Raw genomic sequence first — 14934 nt, 5'->3', positions numbered from 1 at the left:
ACCTCACCCTCACCCTGCCCCACAGCAGAGAGCTGTGCTCAGCCTCCTGCGTCCCTGCCAGGGACGGCTGCTGGTGGGGAGCAGGCTTGACTCTCAGCCAGCCTCCCTGGGCAGGATGACGTCGCCTCTCCAAGGGTTTCTATTGCATTACATGATTAATTAGCTGATTAACAAGATGTCGTTGCAGAAGAATCTGTTCTCTGGACACCAGCTCAGGCGAACACCATCCTCTGTGCTAATGAAACTCTTCTGTTCCACGCAGGCATGCACTAATTTAAGCAACAACATGCAAATGAAGAACAATACAGTGAGTAATGTGGAGCTTTTAAATGAATTAGCTACAGCCTTCTCCAGGCCCCGTCTCCAAGGAGAAAGCAGAAAGACAGACAGATAGCTCCAGTGGGCCTGGAGCCGCCTGTTACAGGTGTTGGGGGGCTTGGAAGGCGACTGCTGCCTGTATCCCCCTGTCCTGCCCCCATGAGAAGGAGGGTAACAGGCCAAGGCTACAGGCAGTGGAGGAAGATGGATATAGCTCCTGCTGACTGAACATGGTCAGGAGGTGCTGCTGGAGGTGCCTGTCCTGTAAGCCAGGCTGTGGGCTCCCTTCTGGCAGGATTAGAGCAGCAGCCCCTCGGCATGGCCCTGGGGCTCAAGGGTCAAAGCAAGAGCCCTGGGTGAGGAAGTAGGAAAGGGACAGTGCTCCTTACAAGGCAGGGCCAATACCAGTCCAAGAGCTCCTCCTCCACTCCCTGGCTTTTAAAAGGATCTTGGAAAAAAACCCAAAAAGCACGTTAAGAGCCACAAAACTGGATTTGCAGCCTCCAGAAAGAAGCCTGCAGTAAGAGGCTGAACAAGCACAATCCCTTTAGCTTATTAGGAGACTGAGAAGGGTTGCAATTCCAGCATGTAAGCTACCACGGCAGGAAATGACAAAGGACTAAAGGCTTTTTAATATAGAATAGGAAGGGAGAGCCAGCTACCTTCACAAATACATGTTCTTTACAGTCTGAGCAACAGGACCTGTATCCACGCGCTCAGCTCTATTGGAGTGCTTTAGCCAAACACCATCTTTTGGGCTCCGTGCAGAAATAACTGGGCAAAAACAGATGGTGAGGCCAACCTGAGACGGCTGGGCAGCTAAAAAGGTCAAGGATTATTTGTGCTGCTCAGGCCTAGCTGGCAGGAGGTGACCAGAGCAGGGGAAAGGGATTTTCTCAGCTCTCACAGGTAAGGGAAAGGGGAAGGCATGGAAGTTTGCAGTAGCAGTTTTCCAGCCACTTTGAAGAAGTTTGCAGCGAACTGTTCTGCCCCACAACCAGGCACGGCTGATACGAGAAAAGCAAGAGGCTGCATCAAAAACAGTTACAGGCAAATAGCAGACATTGCCGCCACGGCACAGATCCCCAGGCGGAGAGGAGGGGAGAAGATGCTGCCAAGAAGGAAGCTGCATAAGGAAGCTGGTTGTAGCAAAGGACTTTCCACCGTCTGTGGCTTCTCCCTTTGGCCAACCCCACGAGTCAGCCTGACTGCCTGTCTGCCAGGTGGGCACAGAACACAGCAGAGTGGCCTCACTGCCCTGTGCCACAGCGCTGCTCCTGGCAGCCCCCAAGCGAGCTCCATGCGGGGGAAAGGGCTCCAGCAGGCGTGAGCCCTGTGGGGCGCAGCAGGACCCACTGCACCAGGCAGAGCGCAGAGGACATGGTGTGCACTGCTCTTAGGGGAAGGAGAGGGGGAATCTGGGCTAGGTAAGAACAGTGGGTATTTATCAATATAGAGAATTCATTACATGTTATTTGCTCACACACACGTGCACACACACCCCCCCACACACCCATGCACTAGGTAACCCAGCACCTTTCCTCCAGGCACAGGAGGGCAGGGCTTGGGCCAAGAGTCCGTATTGCCACAGGGTGGCTTCCCACCGAGTCTCAAACAGATGCAGGCCACTTTCTACAGAGGAGTCCCCTCTGCTCCACTCACGAAGCCCCCAGTCCCCGGCGCCCAGAGGCCACACGGTGTTGTCTGTCCTTGGGCAGGGGCAGGCTGAGCACCTGAAGCTCCTCAGGGGCGCTGGGCCTTCAGACGGTTCCTGCGGCCGGCCTTGGCCCCACGCTGGGCTCCCTTCATCAGGCCCTTGAACTGGCCCTGCATTTTCGCCCGCTTCCTGGAGGGAGGAAAGAGCAGGAGGCTGGGTTAGCGTGGGCACTGGGCAGACCTGATGCACAGGGATGCTCCAAGGTCCACAAGGAATGGTGCAGAGGCTGGCAGGGAGTTCCCAGACCCACAAAAAAACCCCAACAAAACGTAACAACAAAAAGCAGGATCAAACCCATGTTTTGGCCCTGTTCCCCAGCCTGTGCCATTCCCAGCCAGTCTCACCTTCTGTTGAGTTTAGCTCTGTTCAGGGGGATATAGGCGTAGGGGTCAAGCTGGCCCTTCTTCTTCACGTCGCCTTTGCCTTTCTGTGGGGAACAGTGACATGGGAGAAGATACAGAACCAGGGGAGATGCACGTGTCTTCTTCTGGTGCAACCCTGGCACTCGGCCACCCCAAAGACCATGTTGGTAGCGGGGGTGCCAGCTGAGCACACGGCCCTCGGAGCCGATTTCCCACCCAGGTGATGCTACAGACACCTGCTTTGAGCAGTGAGCAGCAACTGGCCACACAAGGACTCCAAGATGGGCTGGAAATGTTCACAGGTACTGAATGTTTGACAACTCCTCTTGGAGCAGAGACTTACCTTCCCAGCCTTAACACTGCTGGACCAGACCAGACCCTCAGCAAACACCCAGCTCTTTCTGCCCCCCAGCCCAGCAGCAATCCTGCCCCAGCAGAGCCCCAGGCATCTCCCCACCCATCTCCCGCCACCCCTCAGATCCCTCACCTTGGATCTGTACTCTGCACCGATGGCTGGCTCCTTGCCCAGCTGCCGGTGGATTCCAGAGCCTCCAGCTGGAAAACAAGGAGTGTGTGTTGAAAAGGGGTCCTGGGGCTCCCCTTTCCCATTTCCTATGCTAGAATGCAGCAGGGCTGGGGAACCTGTTCCTGTTTTTGCCTCCAGCTCTTGGGTGCGAGGACAGCAGAGAAGGGTGACCATTTCCCACAAGCACAGATTTCTGCTCCGGCTGCCCTGGAGCACCCCAATAAGAGGGGTACATGGTTCTGGCCCCCCGGGGAGCCCCAGACTGGGCACAGGTGAAGGACTTACCTCTGTACTGAGGGTAGGTCCCAGCCTCAGCTTCTTCATCGTCTGGCTCCTCTCTGAACCGACGCTTCTGGCTTTTCTTCTGCAGAAGAAGGCAGTGGGGACCCTGCAGCTGGCTTGTCCTTACATTTCTGCCCTCCCATGGACCCCTGAGCTCCTCCTTCCTCCCACGGGGGCCCAGGGGCACATATACTGTCCCCAGCCAGCCTCTCACACCCCTCCAAGCAGCTGGCGCTTGCCTGGTGTCCCCACTGGCCCCTTGGGCAGAGCTCTGCAGCTGCTGTGGCACAGGCAGGGGTTTGGCACAGCCGAGTTCCCCCAGCATCTCCTCAGGACCACGAGCCCCATACTCACACTGCGGAGTCCCACATCTTGCAGCACATCTGCCATCTCCTCATCTGTTCCTACGGTACAGGACAAGAGGGTCAGTGCAGGGTGCAGGATGCAGGAGCAGGTTGCCCCTGCTGAACAGGCACTGGTGGCCATGTCCGCTTCCAGCCTCCTCCTGGCGATGGACGGGGCTGCCTTCCCTGGGTGGCAATGGCCCAGAAAAGAGCCACTGGGTGTGACACACGGCCACATCAACCCCTTGCTGCTTCCACCCACATTTTCCCCAAGCTTCCACGTATGGGTGGCAGGAAGAAAACCATTCAGAGTACCAGAGCAAGTCTAGCGTGGCCCTCCAGCAGCCCAGGCAGTACCTTTGGCTTCATCATCGTCCACCTCATCGTCCTCTTCATGGATGATCAGACGCCCATCCTCAGACACTTGGAAGTCATGGCTCACTCCTCTGGACCGCTTGGGGCCTGGCTTGGTGGCTGCTCACAAAGAGGTGGGTCAGGGCCTGGGGAAGGACCCACTCCTGGGGGCAGTTGTACCCCCAGAGCCCCTGTGCATCACACCAGCTCCCGCCCCGTCCATCCCATCCCAGTCACATCCGAAGCTCCACTCCTTACCCAGCACCCGCTGGGACACGTTGGGGTCCAGGAAGTTGAGGGGCTCATCCTCTTCCCCTTCCTTCAGCCAGGCCTGTCCCTTCTGCCGTGCTTGCTTCCTCCTCTCCTTGCTCCGCTGCCGTTCCTCCTCTTCCTCCTCCTCATCCTCTGAGTCAGCCAGGATCTCCTCCATGCTGGTCAAGATGCAGAGGATGATGGAAACAGAACAAACCCAGGGGCGCAGACCCCAGCCTGCCCCACAGTGGCCAGCAGCCCCGGAGATGTCCCCACCATCTCTAGAGGCACGAGCTGAGCAGAGCAGATCCAGCATCAAGCTCTCTGTGAGGGCTGCTCCTTCTTCATCCCTGGCCCATCTTTACCTCTCTCCTCTGGGCTGTGCAGGTGGTGCCTCCTCTTCATCCGTATTCGCAGCCGCCTGCCTCAGGGCGCGCTGCTTGCGGTTTCGGGCTTCTGCCTTGCGGATGTTCACCAGCACCTTGTGGTACTCAGCTGGCAGCAGCCCCTTCACCAGCTCAAAGCTGAGGAGCATAGAGAAAGTGGTCAGTGCCCACTTCCCACACTGCTTCCCAGGGATCTCCCCCGCTGCCCCAGCATGTCTCCAGCACAACCCAGGAGCCCCCAGCTCACCCAAACTTGCGGATGAACCTGGTGAAGAGGTTTCGTAGCTTCATACGGAAGTGGCGTCTCATGTCATCCGAAAGATTCCCCACGGCCTCCAGCTGCCAGGACAGAGACCCTCAAGACCAAAGCACCCCTGCCCTGGGCACCCAGTCTCCCACCCTTTCCCTGCATGGCCACCTTGCTCACCCTGGTGCCGACTCCCCATGGCTGTCCCAGGCAGGGCCATGGGGACGTCTACCTGGCTTGGCAGGGCCAGTTCATGGGGGTTCTCTGGCAGGTCCATGCCAGCATTGAGAGGGACCCCCTCACCCTCACTCCTTCTCAGCCACCAAGATCAAGGTTGTGCCCCTGGCTCCCGGACAGAAGCAGGGTGCAGGTGGAGATGCTCTCGGCTGCCCAAGGCAGCCCCAGCTCTGTCCCATTGCCTTCCTCAGGGCACCCCACGTGGGATCTTACCATCGTCTGGACATGCTTGGCCAGCAGCTTGGGGTCCACCAGCAGCAGTGTGACTTTGAGGAAGCCCAGGGCCGCCTTCACCACATCCCGTGTGCGGGAGGCCAGCAGCAGGCAGATGTTCTGCAGGAGCTGCTCCACCACACTCAGCTCCAGGTGATCTGCAACGACGGCAGGGCTCAGCCACAGCCAGCCTCTTCCCAGCACCCACCTTTCCCGGGGGGTGATGCCCCTGTGCCCCCATCCCTCCTGCTCACCTTTGAACTCGAAGAACAAGCGGGTCAACGCCAGGACTGTGCAGCTGATCATGGTGACGGAGCCCGTGAGCCCTGCGTAGACCAGGAGCAGGAACCGCTGCATGCCCTCTGCAGGAGGAGAATGACTCAGGCCTCACTCGCTCCCGGCTCAGCATGATCCCTGGCCCGTTCCGGTGGGGTGCGGGGCAGGGCTCCGATCCCTCTGGGGCCGGAGCAGCTGTGGGACTGAGCTAGCAGAGCAGGAGCTCACCTTGGGGTGTGGGCCCGAAGCGGATGAAGGCATGCCCCATCTCCACGAGCAACACGAAGGCATTCTTGCGAGCCCCCACCGACACCTCCTTGGTGCAGAGGATGACCTGGAGGCACATGGGCACATCACAACCCTGTCGTCCCCCGCCATGGCCAGAATCAGTTGGATCCTCCCAGGGACCACACTCACCTCCGGGACCAGGGCAGTGACAAAGGGCTCGTGCTCTGCGGAGAGCTGCTTCACAATGTGGAACAGGCACTTCAGCCGGGGCTGTGGGAAGGAACAGCCCAACGCTGGTACACCCAGGGACACACACCTGGCTGCCCGCACCCTGTCCCCTCCTGGCAGGAGCCAAGCTCGGCCGCCACAGCCCTTGCTCTCACCCTCTTGGCCGGGGACGCTGCGCTCTTGAGTGAGTCCAGGAGCGCTGTCTGCAGATCCTGCAGGTGGGAGCGGATGAAGGCCTGGCAGGGGGCATGGGGAGCGGCGCACACCTCCTCCAGCACACGGTATGCCTTCTTCTGCATGCTGCGTTCCTTGCTCTGCAGGGACAGCCAACACAACCCCACCATCAGGGCAGCCTCTCGCCAAGGCGTCTGAAGGGACCCCCACAGCACCAAACGCCACCCAGCGGGGACCTGTCCCCTACAGCAGCTGCTCAGCACCCCAGAGCGCAGGTCCAAGCTGGCAGCAAGCAGACAGTGCCCCACTGCACCCCTGTGCCTGTCGGGGCTGGGGGCCGACTCACCTGGAGGGAAGGCTGGATGGTGCGGTACAGGGAACTCAGGGACTGCTCATCAGCGTAGGGTGCCATTGCCACCACCAGGTCCAGGATGGACAGCCTGCAGCAGAGAAGGACACTGCAGCATCACTAACACTGTCCAACCAAGCTGGGACTCCGGCTGCAAGTCTCGCTGGATGCACGAGAGTTCCATCCCACGTGGGATGGGACAGTATGAGTGCCTCGCACTGCTCACCAGGAGAAAGCCAGCAGCTTTACCCATTAGGGTGTTACCTGGCAAACTCAGAGCTCTCAGGACTGGTCAGCTTCTCACTGGCTTTCTGCAGGAACCCACAGACCATCTGCAAGGCAGGCACACAGAGCAGGATCAGAACGGGCTGAAGGGAGCGCTTTTACAAGAGTTTGTAATCCACCTGGCAGATGCCTTGCCACAGGACTTTGTCAAGACCAGACGCACGACAGGTCCAGAAAGAGCTAGACAAATTCCCAAAGGGCTTGTGCACAATGTGCCAGATGCACTTGCAAGACTGGAAAATCCCAGACCTCTGGCTGGGAAGGGATCCCTCCTTGCGAGGGCAAGGAAGGGCTGCTCTCTTCCCAGCTTCTTTCTTCTTGTCCTCTCCAGTCAGGCACCCACCACAACCCCATCAAACTGGGCCAAATGGGAGATGCTGGCCCGAGCCAGCACAACCTGCCCCACCACCCTCTCACCTGGGGATCGGTGATGGTCAAGTAAGCTCGGACAGTGTCCAGCACGGAGCGGCGCTGAGCACTGCTGCCCCCGTCCTCCTCGGACTGGCTGTACACGTTGAACAGGATGGGCAAGAAATTTTTGGCAAAGCGACCAACTTCTGCCCGCTCCGCATCTAGGGAGAGGATGACAAAGGGGTGCGGGTCAGCATCTTCCCCCTCTGGGTCACTCCAGGGGACAAGGACCCACCACGAGGATCTGTCTCTCCTTCAACCTGTCTCGCATCCTTTGTGGATGAGGGTGCGCAAGGCTTGGCACACGGTGGGGCGCAGGTCCGGACGCTCGCTGATGGCCATGCCCAGGGTGCGGGCCAGCCCCTTGAAGGACCCCAGCACATCTGTGGGGTGAGTGCAGAAGCCAGGCAGCAGGGTCCAGACCTGGAAGGCAAAGGATAAGGTGGGAGGCCACTACCCTTCACCCGAGTCACCGCTCCCCAGCCTGGCACCACGGATATGCCACAGCAGGGCTCCCGGGCACTCCTCGTTACCTGCCACTGCAATGTGTCGTAGATCTTGGCCTCCACGTTCTTCCCAGCCTGGGTAAACTCCGTGGCTGGAGAAAAGAAGGGGGAGATGAGCAGAGCAGCAGAGTTGGCAAAGCCCTGCTCCATCCCGGGGAAGGAAGAAGTGGGGAAGGAGGAAGGGGGGAAGGAGGTCCCATGGAGCACCCTGGGGACTGCACCTGCCGGGACCCTACCATGCCATCCTTCTCACCTCTGCTCTTCAGAGTAGCTGCCAAGGGCAAGAAGTAGCTGGTGAAGAAGCCAAGCCGCGCACCCTGCACATAGTCCCGCAGCACTGGCAGGAGCCAGCTGCGGGGGAAATCCAGTGTCTCCCTGGGGAGGGAAGGCAGAGGTCAGGGGAGCGGTGGGTGCTCCTGGCATCAGCCCCTGGGCATGGGGCACCTCCACCCAGCCCCAAAGCCAGACACAGGGATGCTTGGCAGAGCCAAACACCTCCAACACTGCGTGGAGGCTGAACAGGAATGTAACAAACAGCTGCAAAATTGCCAGTATCACAGACAGACTGGCAGCTGGTAAGTTCCCAGTACGAGAACTGGGGGGAAATAGAGAAAATATTCCCCAAGCTACAGGCTTGGGGAAGAGTGGCTGGAGAGCTGCCCAGCAGAAAAGGACCTGGGGGTGGTGGTGGACAGCCGGCTGAACATGAGCCAGCAGTGTGCCCAGGTGGCCAAGAAGGCCAACAGCATCCTGGCCTGTGTCAGGAACAGCGTGGCCAGCAGGAGTAGGGCAGTGATGGTGCCTCTGTACTGGGCACTGGTGAGGCCTCACCTCGAGGGCTGTGTTCAGTTCTGGGCCCCTCACTACAGGAAGGACATTGAGCTGCTGGAGCGTGTCCAGAGGAGAGCCACCAAGCTGGTGAGGGGTCTGGAGAACAAGTCATATGAGGAGAGGCTGAGGGAACTGGGCATGTTTAGTTTGGAGAAGAGGAGGCTGAGGGGGGACCTCATTGCCCTCTACAACTACCTGAGAAGAGGGTGTAGAGAGGTGGGTGTTGGCCTCTTCTCCCAAGGGAATAATGACAGGACCAGAGGAAATGGTCTGAAGTTGGGGCAGGGGAGGTTTAGATTAGATATTAGGAAGAATGACTTTACTGAGAGGGTGGTCAGGCACTGGCACAGCCTGCCCAGGGAGGTGGTGGAGTCGCCATCCCTGGAGGTATTTAAGGAACGTGTAGACATGGCACTTCAGGGCATGCTCTAGTGCCCGAGACTATTGGGTTGTGTCTGTTTGTGGGTGGGGTGTGGTGTGGTTGTGGGTGTTTGTTTTGGTTTGGTTTTGGTGTTTGGTGTTCTGGGATTTTTTTGGTTGGTTTTTTTGTTTTGTTTTGGTGGTGGTTTTTTTTGTTTGTTTGTTTTGTTTTGTTTTCATGGTTGGACTCGATGATCTCAAAGGTCCCATCCAACCAAAAATATTCTGTGATTCTGTGAAATATGAGCCGAAAGGATAGCACTCCACTAAGGGTGCTGGGGGTACCGGTCATTTACACTGGCTCATTGAGAGGTCAGAGAAGATGCAGATGAGAAAGGTACAAGAGGAAAATGGTTTCTCAGCTGGAGATCAGTGTCCTTTGCTGCTGGGAGCGGGTACAGGACCTGCTGCCCCACGGCTGTACTCACTCCTTGCCGTCGATCTCCAGCGGCACGGCTTCCAGCACCACCTCAGGGCCCATGGCACTCACGGCAGCCCCCACTGCCTGGTCCACTTCAGCGGTGTAGGGAAAGTGTGGGGAGAGACGTAGGTCACACAGCGACCGGAGACACTGTGGGGACAGGGTAGGTCAGTCACAGAGGAGCCACGGAGGCAGGTCCAGCGTGTCTCACTCACTATTCCTGCCCAGGGATGCCAGCTGCCCTGCACGTTCCCATGCCGAGTGCCAGAGCTACACACACCCTGCCCAAGCACAGGCAGGACAGTGGGCACTGGGACAGCCCTGCTGCACAGCCAGAGAGGGCAACACAGCCCAGGCAGCAGCGCTGCCACCCCACCTGCCTCCGTGCATGAGCCTGACACCTCTGGGCCCGCCCGGACTGGCTCACCTTCCTCATGATGGGGTGGCACTGCTTCCCACATGTCTCGAAGAAGACCTCCAGCACCCGCAGCACCTTGTCCCACGCTGCGTGGAAACGATATGTCAGGCCCTCCTCCACTGATCTAAGGAGGAGAGAGGAGACGGTCACGCTGGCAGGGACCGGCACCGATCAGGGACTGGGCAGAGGCTGCTCAGAGCTCAGCCAGACCCTCGGGGACAGCCTCTCCCACACCACCGCTCCTCACCTGAACATCTTGCAGAGGTAGCTGGCAGGGGCTGGGGCAGATGCAGAGACGGTGCCCAGGTCATCCATGTGGGGAACGACGCACTCGCTCAGAACTGTCTGCAAGGACAAACAGGGAAAATAAGGCAGCAGTGGGAAGTGCCTGGGAAGCACAGAGGGGCACACCGCCCCCCAGCAAGCTCCAAACCCCCAGGCAGAGCCCCCAGCGAGGACCAGGGCACCCAGGCACAGTACCTCCAGGGTCTGTGCTGCCGCCGACACCACCTGGGAGTGCGGGGAGAGGAAGCAGTTCATGGCAGCTGAGAAGAGCCGGGGGAGGTGAGCCCAGCACAAGTCCTTCTGCAGCCTGGAGAAGAGAGACTGGGCGAGTGAGAGAACAAGCAGCCGCTTCTCCCCCTGCCCAGTTATGGCCCTTGCCCACACCTGCCCAGGTTGGTGTGTGCCCGCTCCATGGTGGACAGCCAGGTCAGCAGCGGCTGCAGGTCACTCGTGCTAGGCACATAGTCGTAGAGGGCCTGGGGAAGCAGAGGGTGGGTAAGCGGGTGCTGCAGCACTGCCAGCCCCATCCCTCCCCATGCCGGCGCCCCACACTCACGGTGATGATCTGGGCGTTCAGTTCAGCCGGCAGGCAGGTCACACTGGCCTGGGCACTGAAGAGGCTGTGGAAGGCTTGCATGGCACACGCCGTCACTAGCTGTGAAGGACACGGCATCAGGATGGGGGCTCCATGACAGGCAGCACCCCTTCACACCCTCTGCCCTCTACCCCAAAGCAGGCTCTGGCCGGGGAAGCCCAGCGCTGCTGCAACTACACTCTTTTTTCAGCCTTCCTCTCCCACGGCAGGCAGGCCAGCAAGACCAGTTCCTCCGGGCTCCTCTGCATTTGCATCCTGCATTTCCAGGCTCCCAGCCAGCAGCTGAGGGGGTTTGAGCCCTTCCAAGGTGCAGCTGAGGGGGAGCCGCCCTCGCCACCCCTGGCACAGGGACACTCACCACGTGGCTGAGAGTCATGACTCGCAGCAAGGTCTCGCAGCAGGTCTTCACCACGGCTGCGGGGAAGCAGGGCAGCAGGTCCCGCAGCAGGGTGAGGACGTGGAGGGTGGTGGTGGCCTCCTTGGTGCCTGTAGGAGCAGAGCAGAGCAGTTCCTGAGCCCATGGCACCCCATGGCAAAGCCCTGCCAGAGGCAAAGCCACTTGTGACAGCACTGGGGCCGGGCCATGTAACTGGGGTGAACACCCCCTGACTTCTGGGAAGGGCAGAGCAACACACAGATGGCTGAGGGCCCCCTAAAACACTTTAGGCGCCCCACCAGCATCTCATACTCTCCCCAGAAATCCAAGGTACTGCACCCTCCCTCTTTCCCTTCAAGTCCCTATTCTCCCATGGAGAGAGAGAAAGAATGGGAGCCAAGCCACAGCCCCCCCCCTGCACTCAGTTGCAGACCCCTTGCTCCAGCACCCCATACCTCCAGCTTTTTCGATCTCCTGCACACAGAATTTGGCAGTGGAAGGTGCCGCGGGGTGATGTTCAGGGGCCGTGTCTCCAAACATGAACTCGCTACCCCTCAGGACGGAGCACACACCGTGCTGTGCTGCTTTCCGCACCTGGGAGAAGGAGAGCCCAGCTGGGTAGGAGCCACAGACCCCGGGCACACAGCCAGCCTCAGAAACGAGCCCCAAAGGCAGCATCACCCCTTGTCAGGGGAAGCGGGAGCTCACCTTGGGCTTGGTATGAACGCAGAAGCTCAGCAAGCCGTGATAGACCTGGAGGGTGACGGGGTAGCTCCAGGCTGCCAAGTCCTGCTTCCGCAGCAGCGTGGCCAGGCAAGAGAGGACCTACAACAAGGGAGCAGCAGGGCTGTCAGCATCACCCCCCAGAGACCCCCTCTCATTGCAACAGCCTCAGGCCGAGCACCCAGCACCACCCCACAGCAGCAGGTCCCACCCAGCTCTCAGCAGGCCCCTGGCCAGAGCTGGCACTGCTGGCTGCCTCTTGGCTACTCACCCATCGCAGGGCAGAGGTGGAGCTGCTGCAGGCCTGCGAGGAGACGATACCCATGAAGGCTTTTGAGGCATCCGAGAACTTTTTTATAAGCACAGGGCTTGGGACCCTGCCGGGAAAAAGAGGTGTGTCAGCAGTGCAGCCAGTGGGCAGTCTCGCAGGGAACCGCGTCCCCAGCCCACTCTGGTTGGGTCATTTCCCCAGCCTGGCGAGGGGGACAGTGCCAACCCCTCTTCCAAGACGGGCATGGGCAGCTCTCCCTGCTCCTCTACCAGCGACTCACCGCTTTAGGACGAGGTTAAGCAGGTAGGCAACAGCAGCCAGCGACTCGGGGGACTCCACCGCCTCCAGTGTGGTCATCTGGGAACAGAGGAGGGACAAGTGAGGGGGAGCGGGGGTTTGCACCAGCCCTTCCTCTTCCCCAACACTTAGGGAGGAGGGCAAAGAAACCAGGAGCAACGCAACACCTGAAGGGCCTCAGCTACGAGCACAGCACCTTCCACCGCCAACCACCCCAAGAATCCACCCGTGCTCGTGCTTCCTCCCACCACCAGCACTCACCAGCGTGGCAAAGTACTCCGTCTCACTCTCCTTGCCCCCCCGCGAGCGGATCACCTCCGTCACAGCCGCCAGCACGGCGCAGATCTACGAGCGGCAAGCGGAGCAGGTCAGCACCCTCACTCTGACAACTGGGGGGGCCATCGCCACTGGACACCCACCCCCCAGCCCTGCTCCCGCCTTGTGACAGTGTGCTCTCCCTGTTTCCCGCCCCCCCAGCTCCTGCTCGGGCCACGGCCACCATGGCCATCACAACACCAGTTGCGATAACTTGCACCTGGACTTTGGGGGATGGCTGGCAACCCAGCCAAAACACTGTCTGGAGCGGGGACCTAGAAATTTTGTTCCCATGAGAATATGATTATAGGTCAATTATCTCACTCTATTTATAGCAGACAGCCCAAGAGCCCTTTGAGCTCTCTTGCAGGGCAGCGGCTGCACGCCAGGATCTCCCCTTTTGCGAGGACGCTCGCTTACGGATCTACTCCTCGAGGCTGAGAGATTCCTTGCCGCAACAGATTCTCAGTAAGTGACCAACAGCATGCTAAACCTTGAAATCTTAGCTAAGTAATATAAAGGGTTGATTGCACACATCTAATCCTTTAGCCATAAACTGTTGACCAAGTCTGGGACTAGGATTGGATCCAGCCACACCCAGACTCCTCTCTGAGTTTAGAAAGCCAGGGGGTCCTTTCTGAACCTTGTGACTCAACGGGAGGGTCTCCCTGGCAGCTTGTCTGACCCTGTCCTCTGTGCAGTAAATAACAGAGTGTGTCTCGACATCCAATCTCGTAAAACACTGTCGCATTTACTACTGGTTTTATCGCACTTAGTAATGATTTTGTTAAATCACTGTTTCACCTTAATAAATATTTCACTACTTCACTCTAACTAGTGAAGGTGATCACTCCGTCCGCGACACGCCTGTACCTCTTTGTGAGCGGCAGAGTTGGACTGCCAGAAGCGCTGCACCTTGCTGAAGGTGACGTTGGTGCAGTCGCTCAGTCCGCTCAGGAAGGTGCCAGAGGACTTCTCCGTGGCAGCCTCCCCGGCGTCGTCCTCCTCCATGCGGAGCTGAGCGCTGTCACTCGGCCGCTCCACACGCGAGGACCCCGACTGCAGCTCATTGTGCAGCTTCACCGCATCCACCGTCAGGTTGCTCTTCTCTGCGGGGTTGGAGAGGCACAGTCAGGACCCCAGGGTCGCCTTGCTCCGCCATTCACCGCAACCCCCCCCCAACACCTCTCCTCCTTCCCCTCCCAGCCAGCCCAGCTCAGCTGGAGCTCATCTCCAGCACACGGGACACGGATGCTGCTTCCCCCCAGCATGGGAAGGTACAGCAATAAGTGGAGAGAGCTCCTAATTCCTGTGAAAATAAACCAGGGCACAGTCCAGCTCTGACTGACAGGAGACCATCACGCCCTCACAAACATGCCCTCGGTTGTACCGGGGCTTTAACGCTGAGGTGCTCCCTGTGCTCTGCCCCGTTTATCTTCTGCTTGGAACCCTGGCAACCAGACAGCCGAGGCACACGCTCGGTGTCCCTCTGAGTCCCAGACACCAGCGTGCGGCCAGCTGTGAGAGGACGGTGCCCGCTGCGAGACACGTCTCTTTATCTGCAGGAGAAGGATCTCCCTGTCCAGCAGCAGCCAGGGCCGTGGAACTCCGGCCCCTCACACACCGCCATGCCCCGACGCTTGTCTTCCCCATCGTGAGGCCTTCCGAGGAGCCGTGTGCTGAGCTCCTCTCCCTGCCGGACACCGCAGCAGCACTGACCGGCGCGGCCACGGGCTTTTGGGAACGGAGGACACGCTCGTTAGGCCGCGGGCTCGGTTCTGCTCCCCGGGCTGCTGCCTCTGCCTCTGCCTCCTGGGGCCGCAGCTCTCGGCTCGGCGGCTCCAGGCCCTCTTGCCCCCAAAGGCTCTCCCCGCAGCCCCCGCCGGGCACACGGCAGGGAGCCGCCCGTACCGGGGGCCGCCGCCCTCCCGCCCGCCTCCCCGCTCTCACCCGCCGGCCGGCTGTAGAAGCGGCTGCGGGCTGCCAGGCGGTGCTGGCGGGTCTCCGGGTTGCAGTCGCTGCTGTGGCCCTTCCGCCACCGCTTCAGCTTAGCGGCGGCGCCCGAGCGGAGCCGCCCGCTCCGCGCCATGCTGGAACCGGCTCCACGTGCTACCCCTTCCCACACGCCCACCCCCTCCCTTTTCCGCTTCCGGCGCCCGCCGCCATCTTGAGTGAGGGCACGGCTGCCCTCACAGGGCTCTCCGCCTACCAGCGGGGCGGGTGGGGAGCGGGGTCGGGGAAGCTAAGCAGGGTCGCGCCCAGCTGGGGCTTGGATGGGAGACCTGAG

At 59.9% G+C, this 14934-nt stretch overlaps 1 protein-coding gene across 3 annotated transcripts; it reads right to left on the bottom strand.

Moving 5' to 3' along the window:
* Positions 1 to 928: 928 nt before the first annotated feature.
* On the bottom strand, positions 929 to 14813 carry RRP12 (ribosomal RNA processing 12 homolog). 3 transcript variants are annotated; one of them, XM_074158864.1, is made up of 34 exons: positions 14598 to 14813; positions 13521 to 13756; positions 12594 to 12677; positions 12316 to 12392; positions 12036 to 12141; positions 11750 to 11866; positions 11497 to 11635; positions 11024 to 11151; positions 10627 to 10725; positions 10455 to 10546; positions 10266 to 10377; positions 10033 to 10130; positions 9795 to 9909; positions 9375 to 9517; positions 7949 to 8070; positions 7723 to 7787; positions 7450 to 7612; positions 7196 to 7350; positions 6758 to 6825; positions 6491 to 6584; positions 6126 to 6284; positions 5932 to 6012; positions 5743 to 5848; positions 5493 to 5600; positions 5239 to 5396; positions 4789 to 4880; positions 4521 to 4679; positions 4162 to 4334; positions 3907 to 4023; positions 3560 to 3609; positions 3209 to 3287; positions 2885 to 2952; positions 2380 to 2462; positions 929 to 2164 (listed from the first exon to the last, which is right to left on the bottom strand). In XM_074158864.1, the coding sequence occupies exons 1-34, from the start codon at positions 14734 to 14736 to the stop codon at positions 2062 to 2064; spliced, it is 3888 nt and encodes a 1295-aa protein (XP_074014965.1). In that variant the 5' UTR covers positions 14737 to 14813; the 3' UTR covers positions 929 to 2061. The 3 variants fall into 3 exon arrangements, with proteins under 3 accessions (XP_074014965.1, XP_074014966.1, XP_074014967.1); XM_074158865.1 differs by lacking the exons at positions 12036 to 12141; positions 12316 to 12392 and having other exon boundaries at positions 14598 to 14736; XM_074158866.1 differs by lacking the exons at positions 11750 to 11866; positions 12036 to 12141; positions 12316 to 12392 and having other exon boundaries at positions 14598 to 14736.
* Between the last annotated feature and the right edge of the window lie 121 nt (positions 14814 to 14934).

The sequence above is a fragment of the Numenius arquata genome, chromosome 15 (assembly GCF_964106895.1).
Source record: "Numenius arquata chromosome 15, bNumArq3.hap1.1, whole genome shotgun sequence".
Classification (NCBI taxonomy): Eukaryota; Metazoa; Chordata; class Aves; order Charadriiformes; family Scolopacidae; genus Numenius; species Numenius arquata.
This window is presented reverse-complemented; position numbering and strand designations above follow the sequence as displayed.

Bases quoted from the DNA above. Each gene is read 5' to 3' on its own strand.
- RRP12 (XM_074158864.1), bottom strand. From the start codon at position 14,736: ATGGCGCGGAGCGGGCGGCTCCGCTCGGGCGCCGCCGCTAAGCTGAAG. The intron at 3,610-3,906 runs GTACTGCCTGGG...CCTGTACCGTAG, and splicing joins GGACGATGATGAAGCCAAAG to GAACAGATGAGGAGATGGCA. The intron at 2,165-2,379 runs GTGAGACTGGCT...TCCTCCCTCCAG, and splicing joins AGAGCTAAACTCAACAGAAG to GAAGCGGGCGAAAATGCAGG.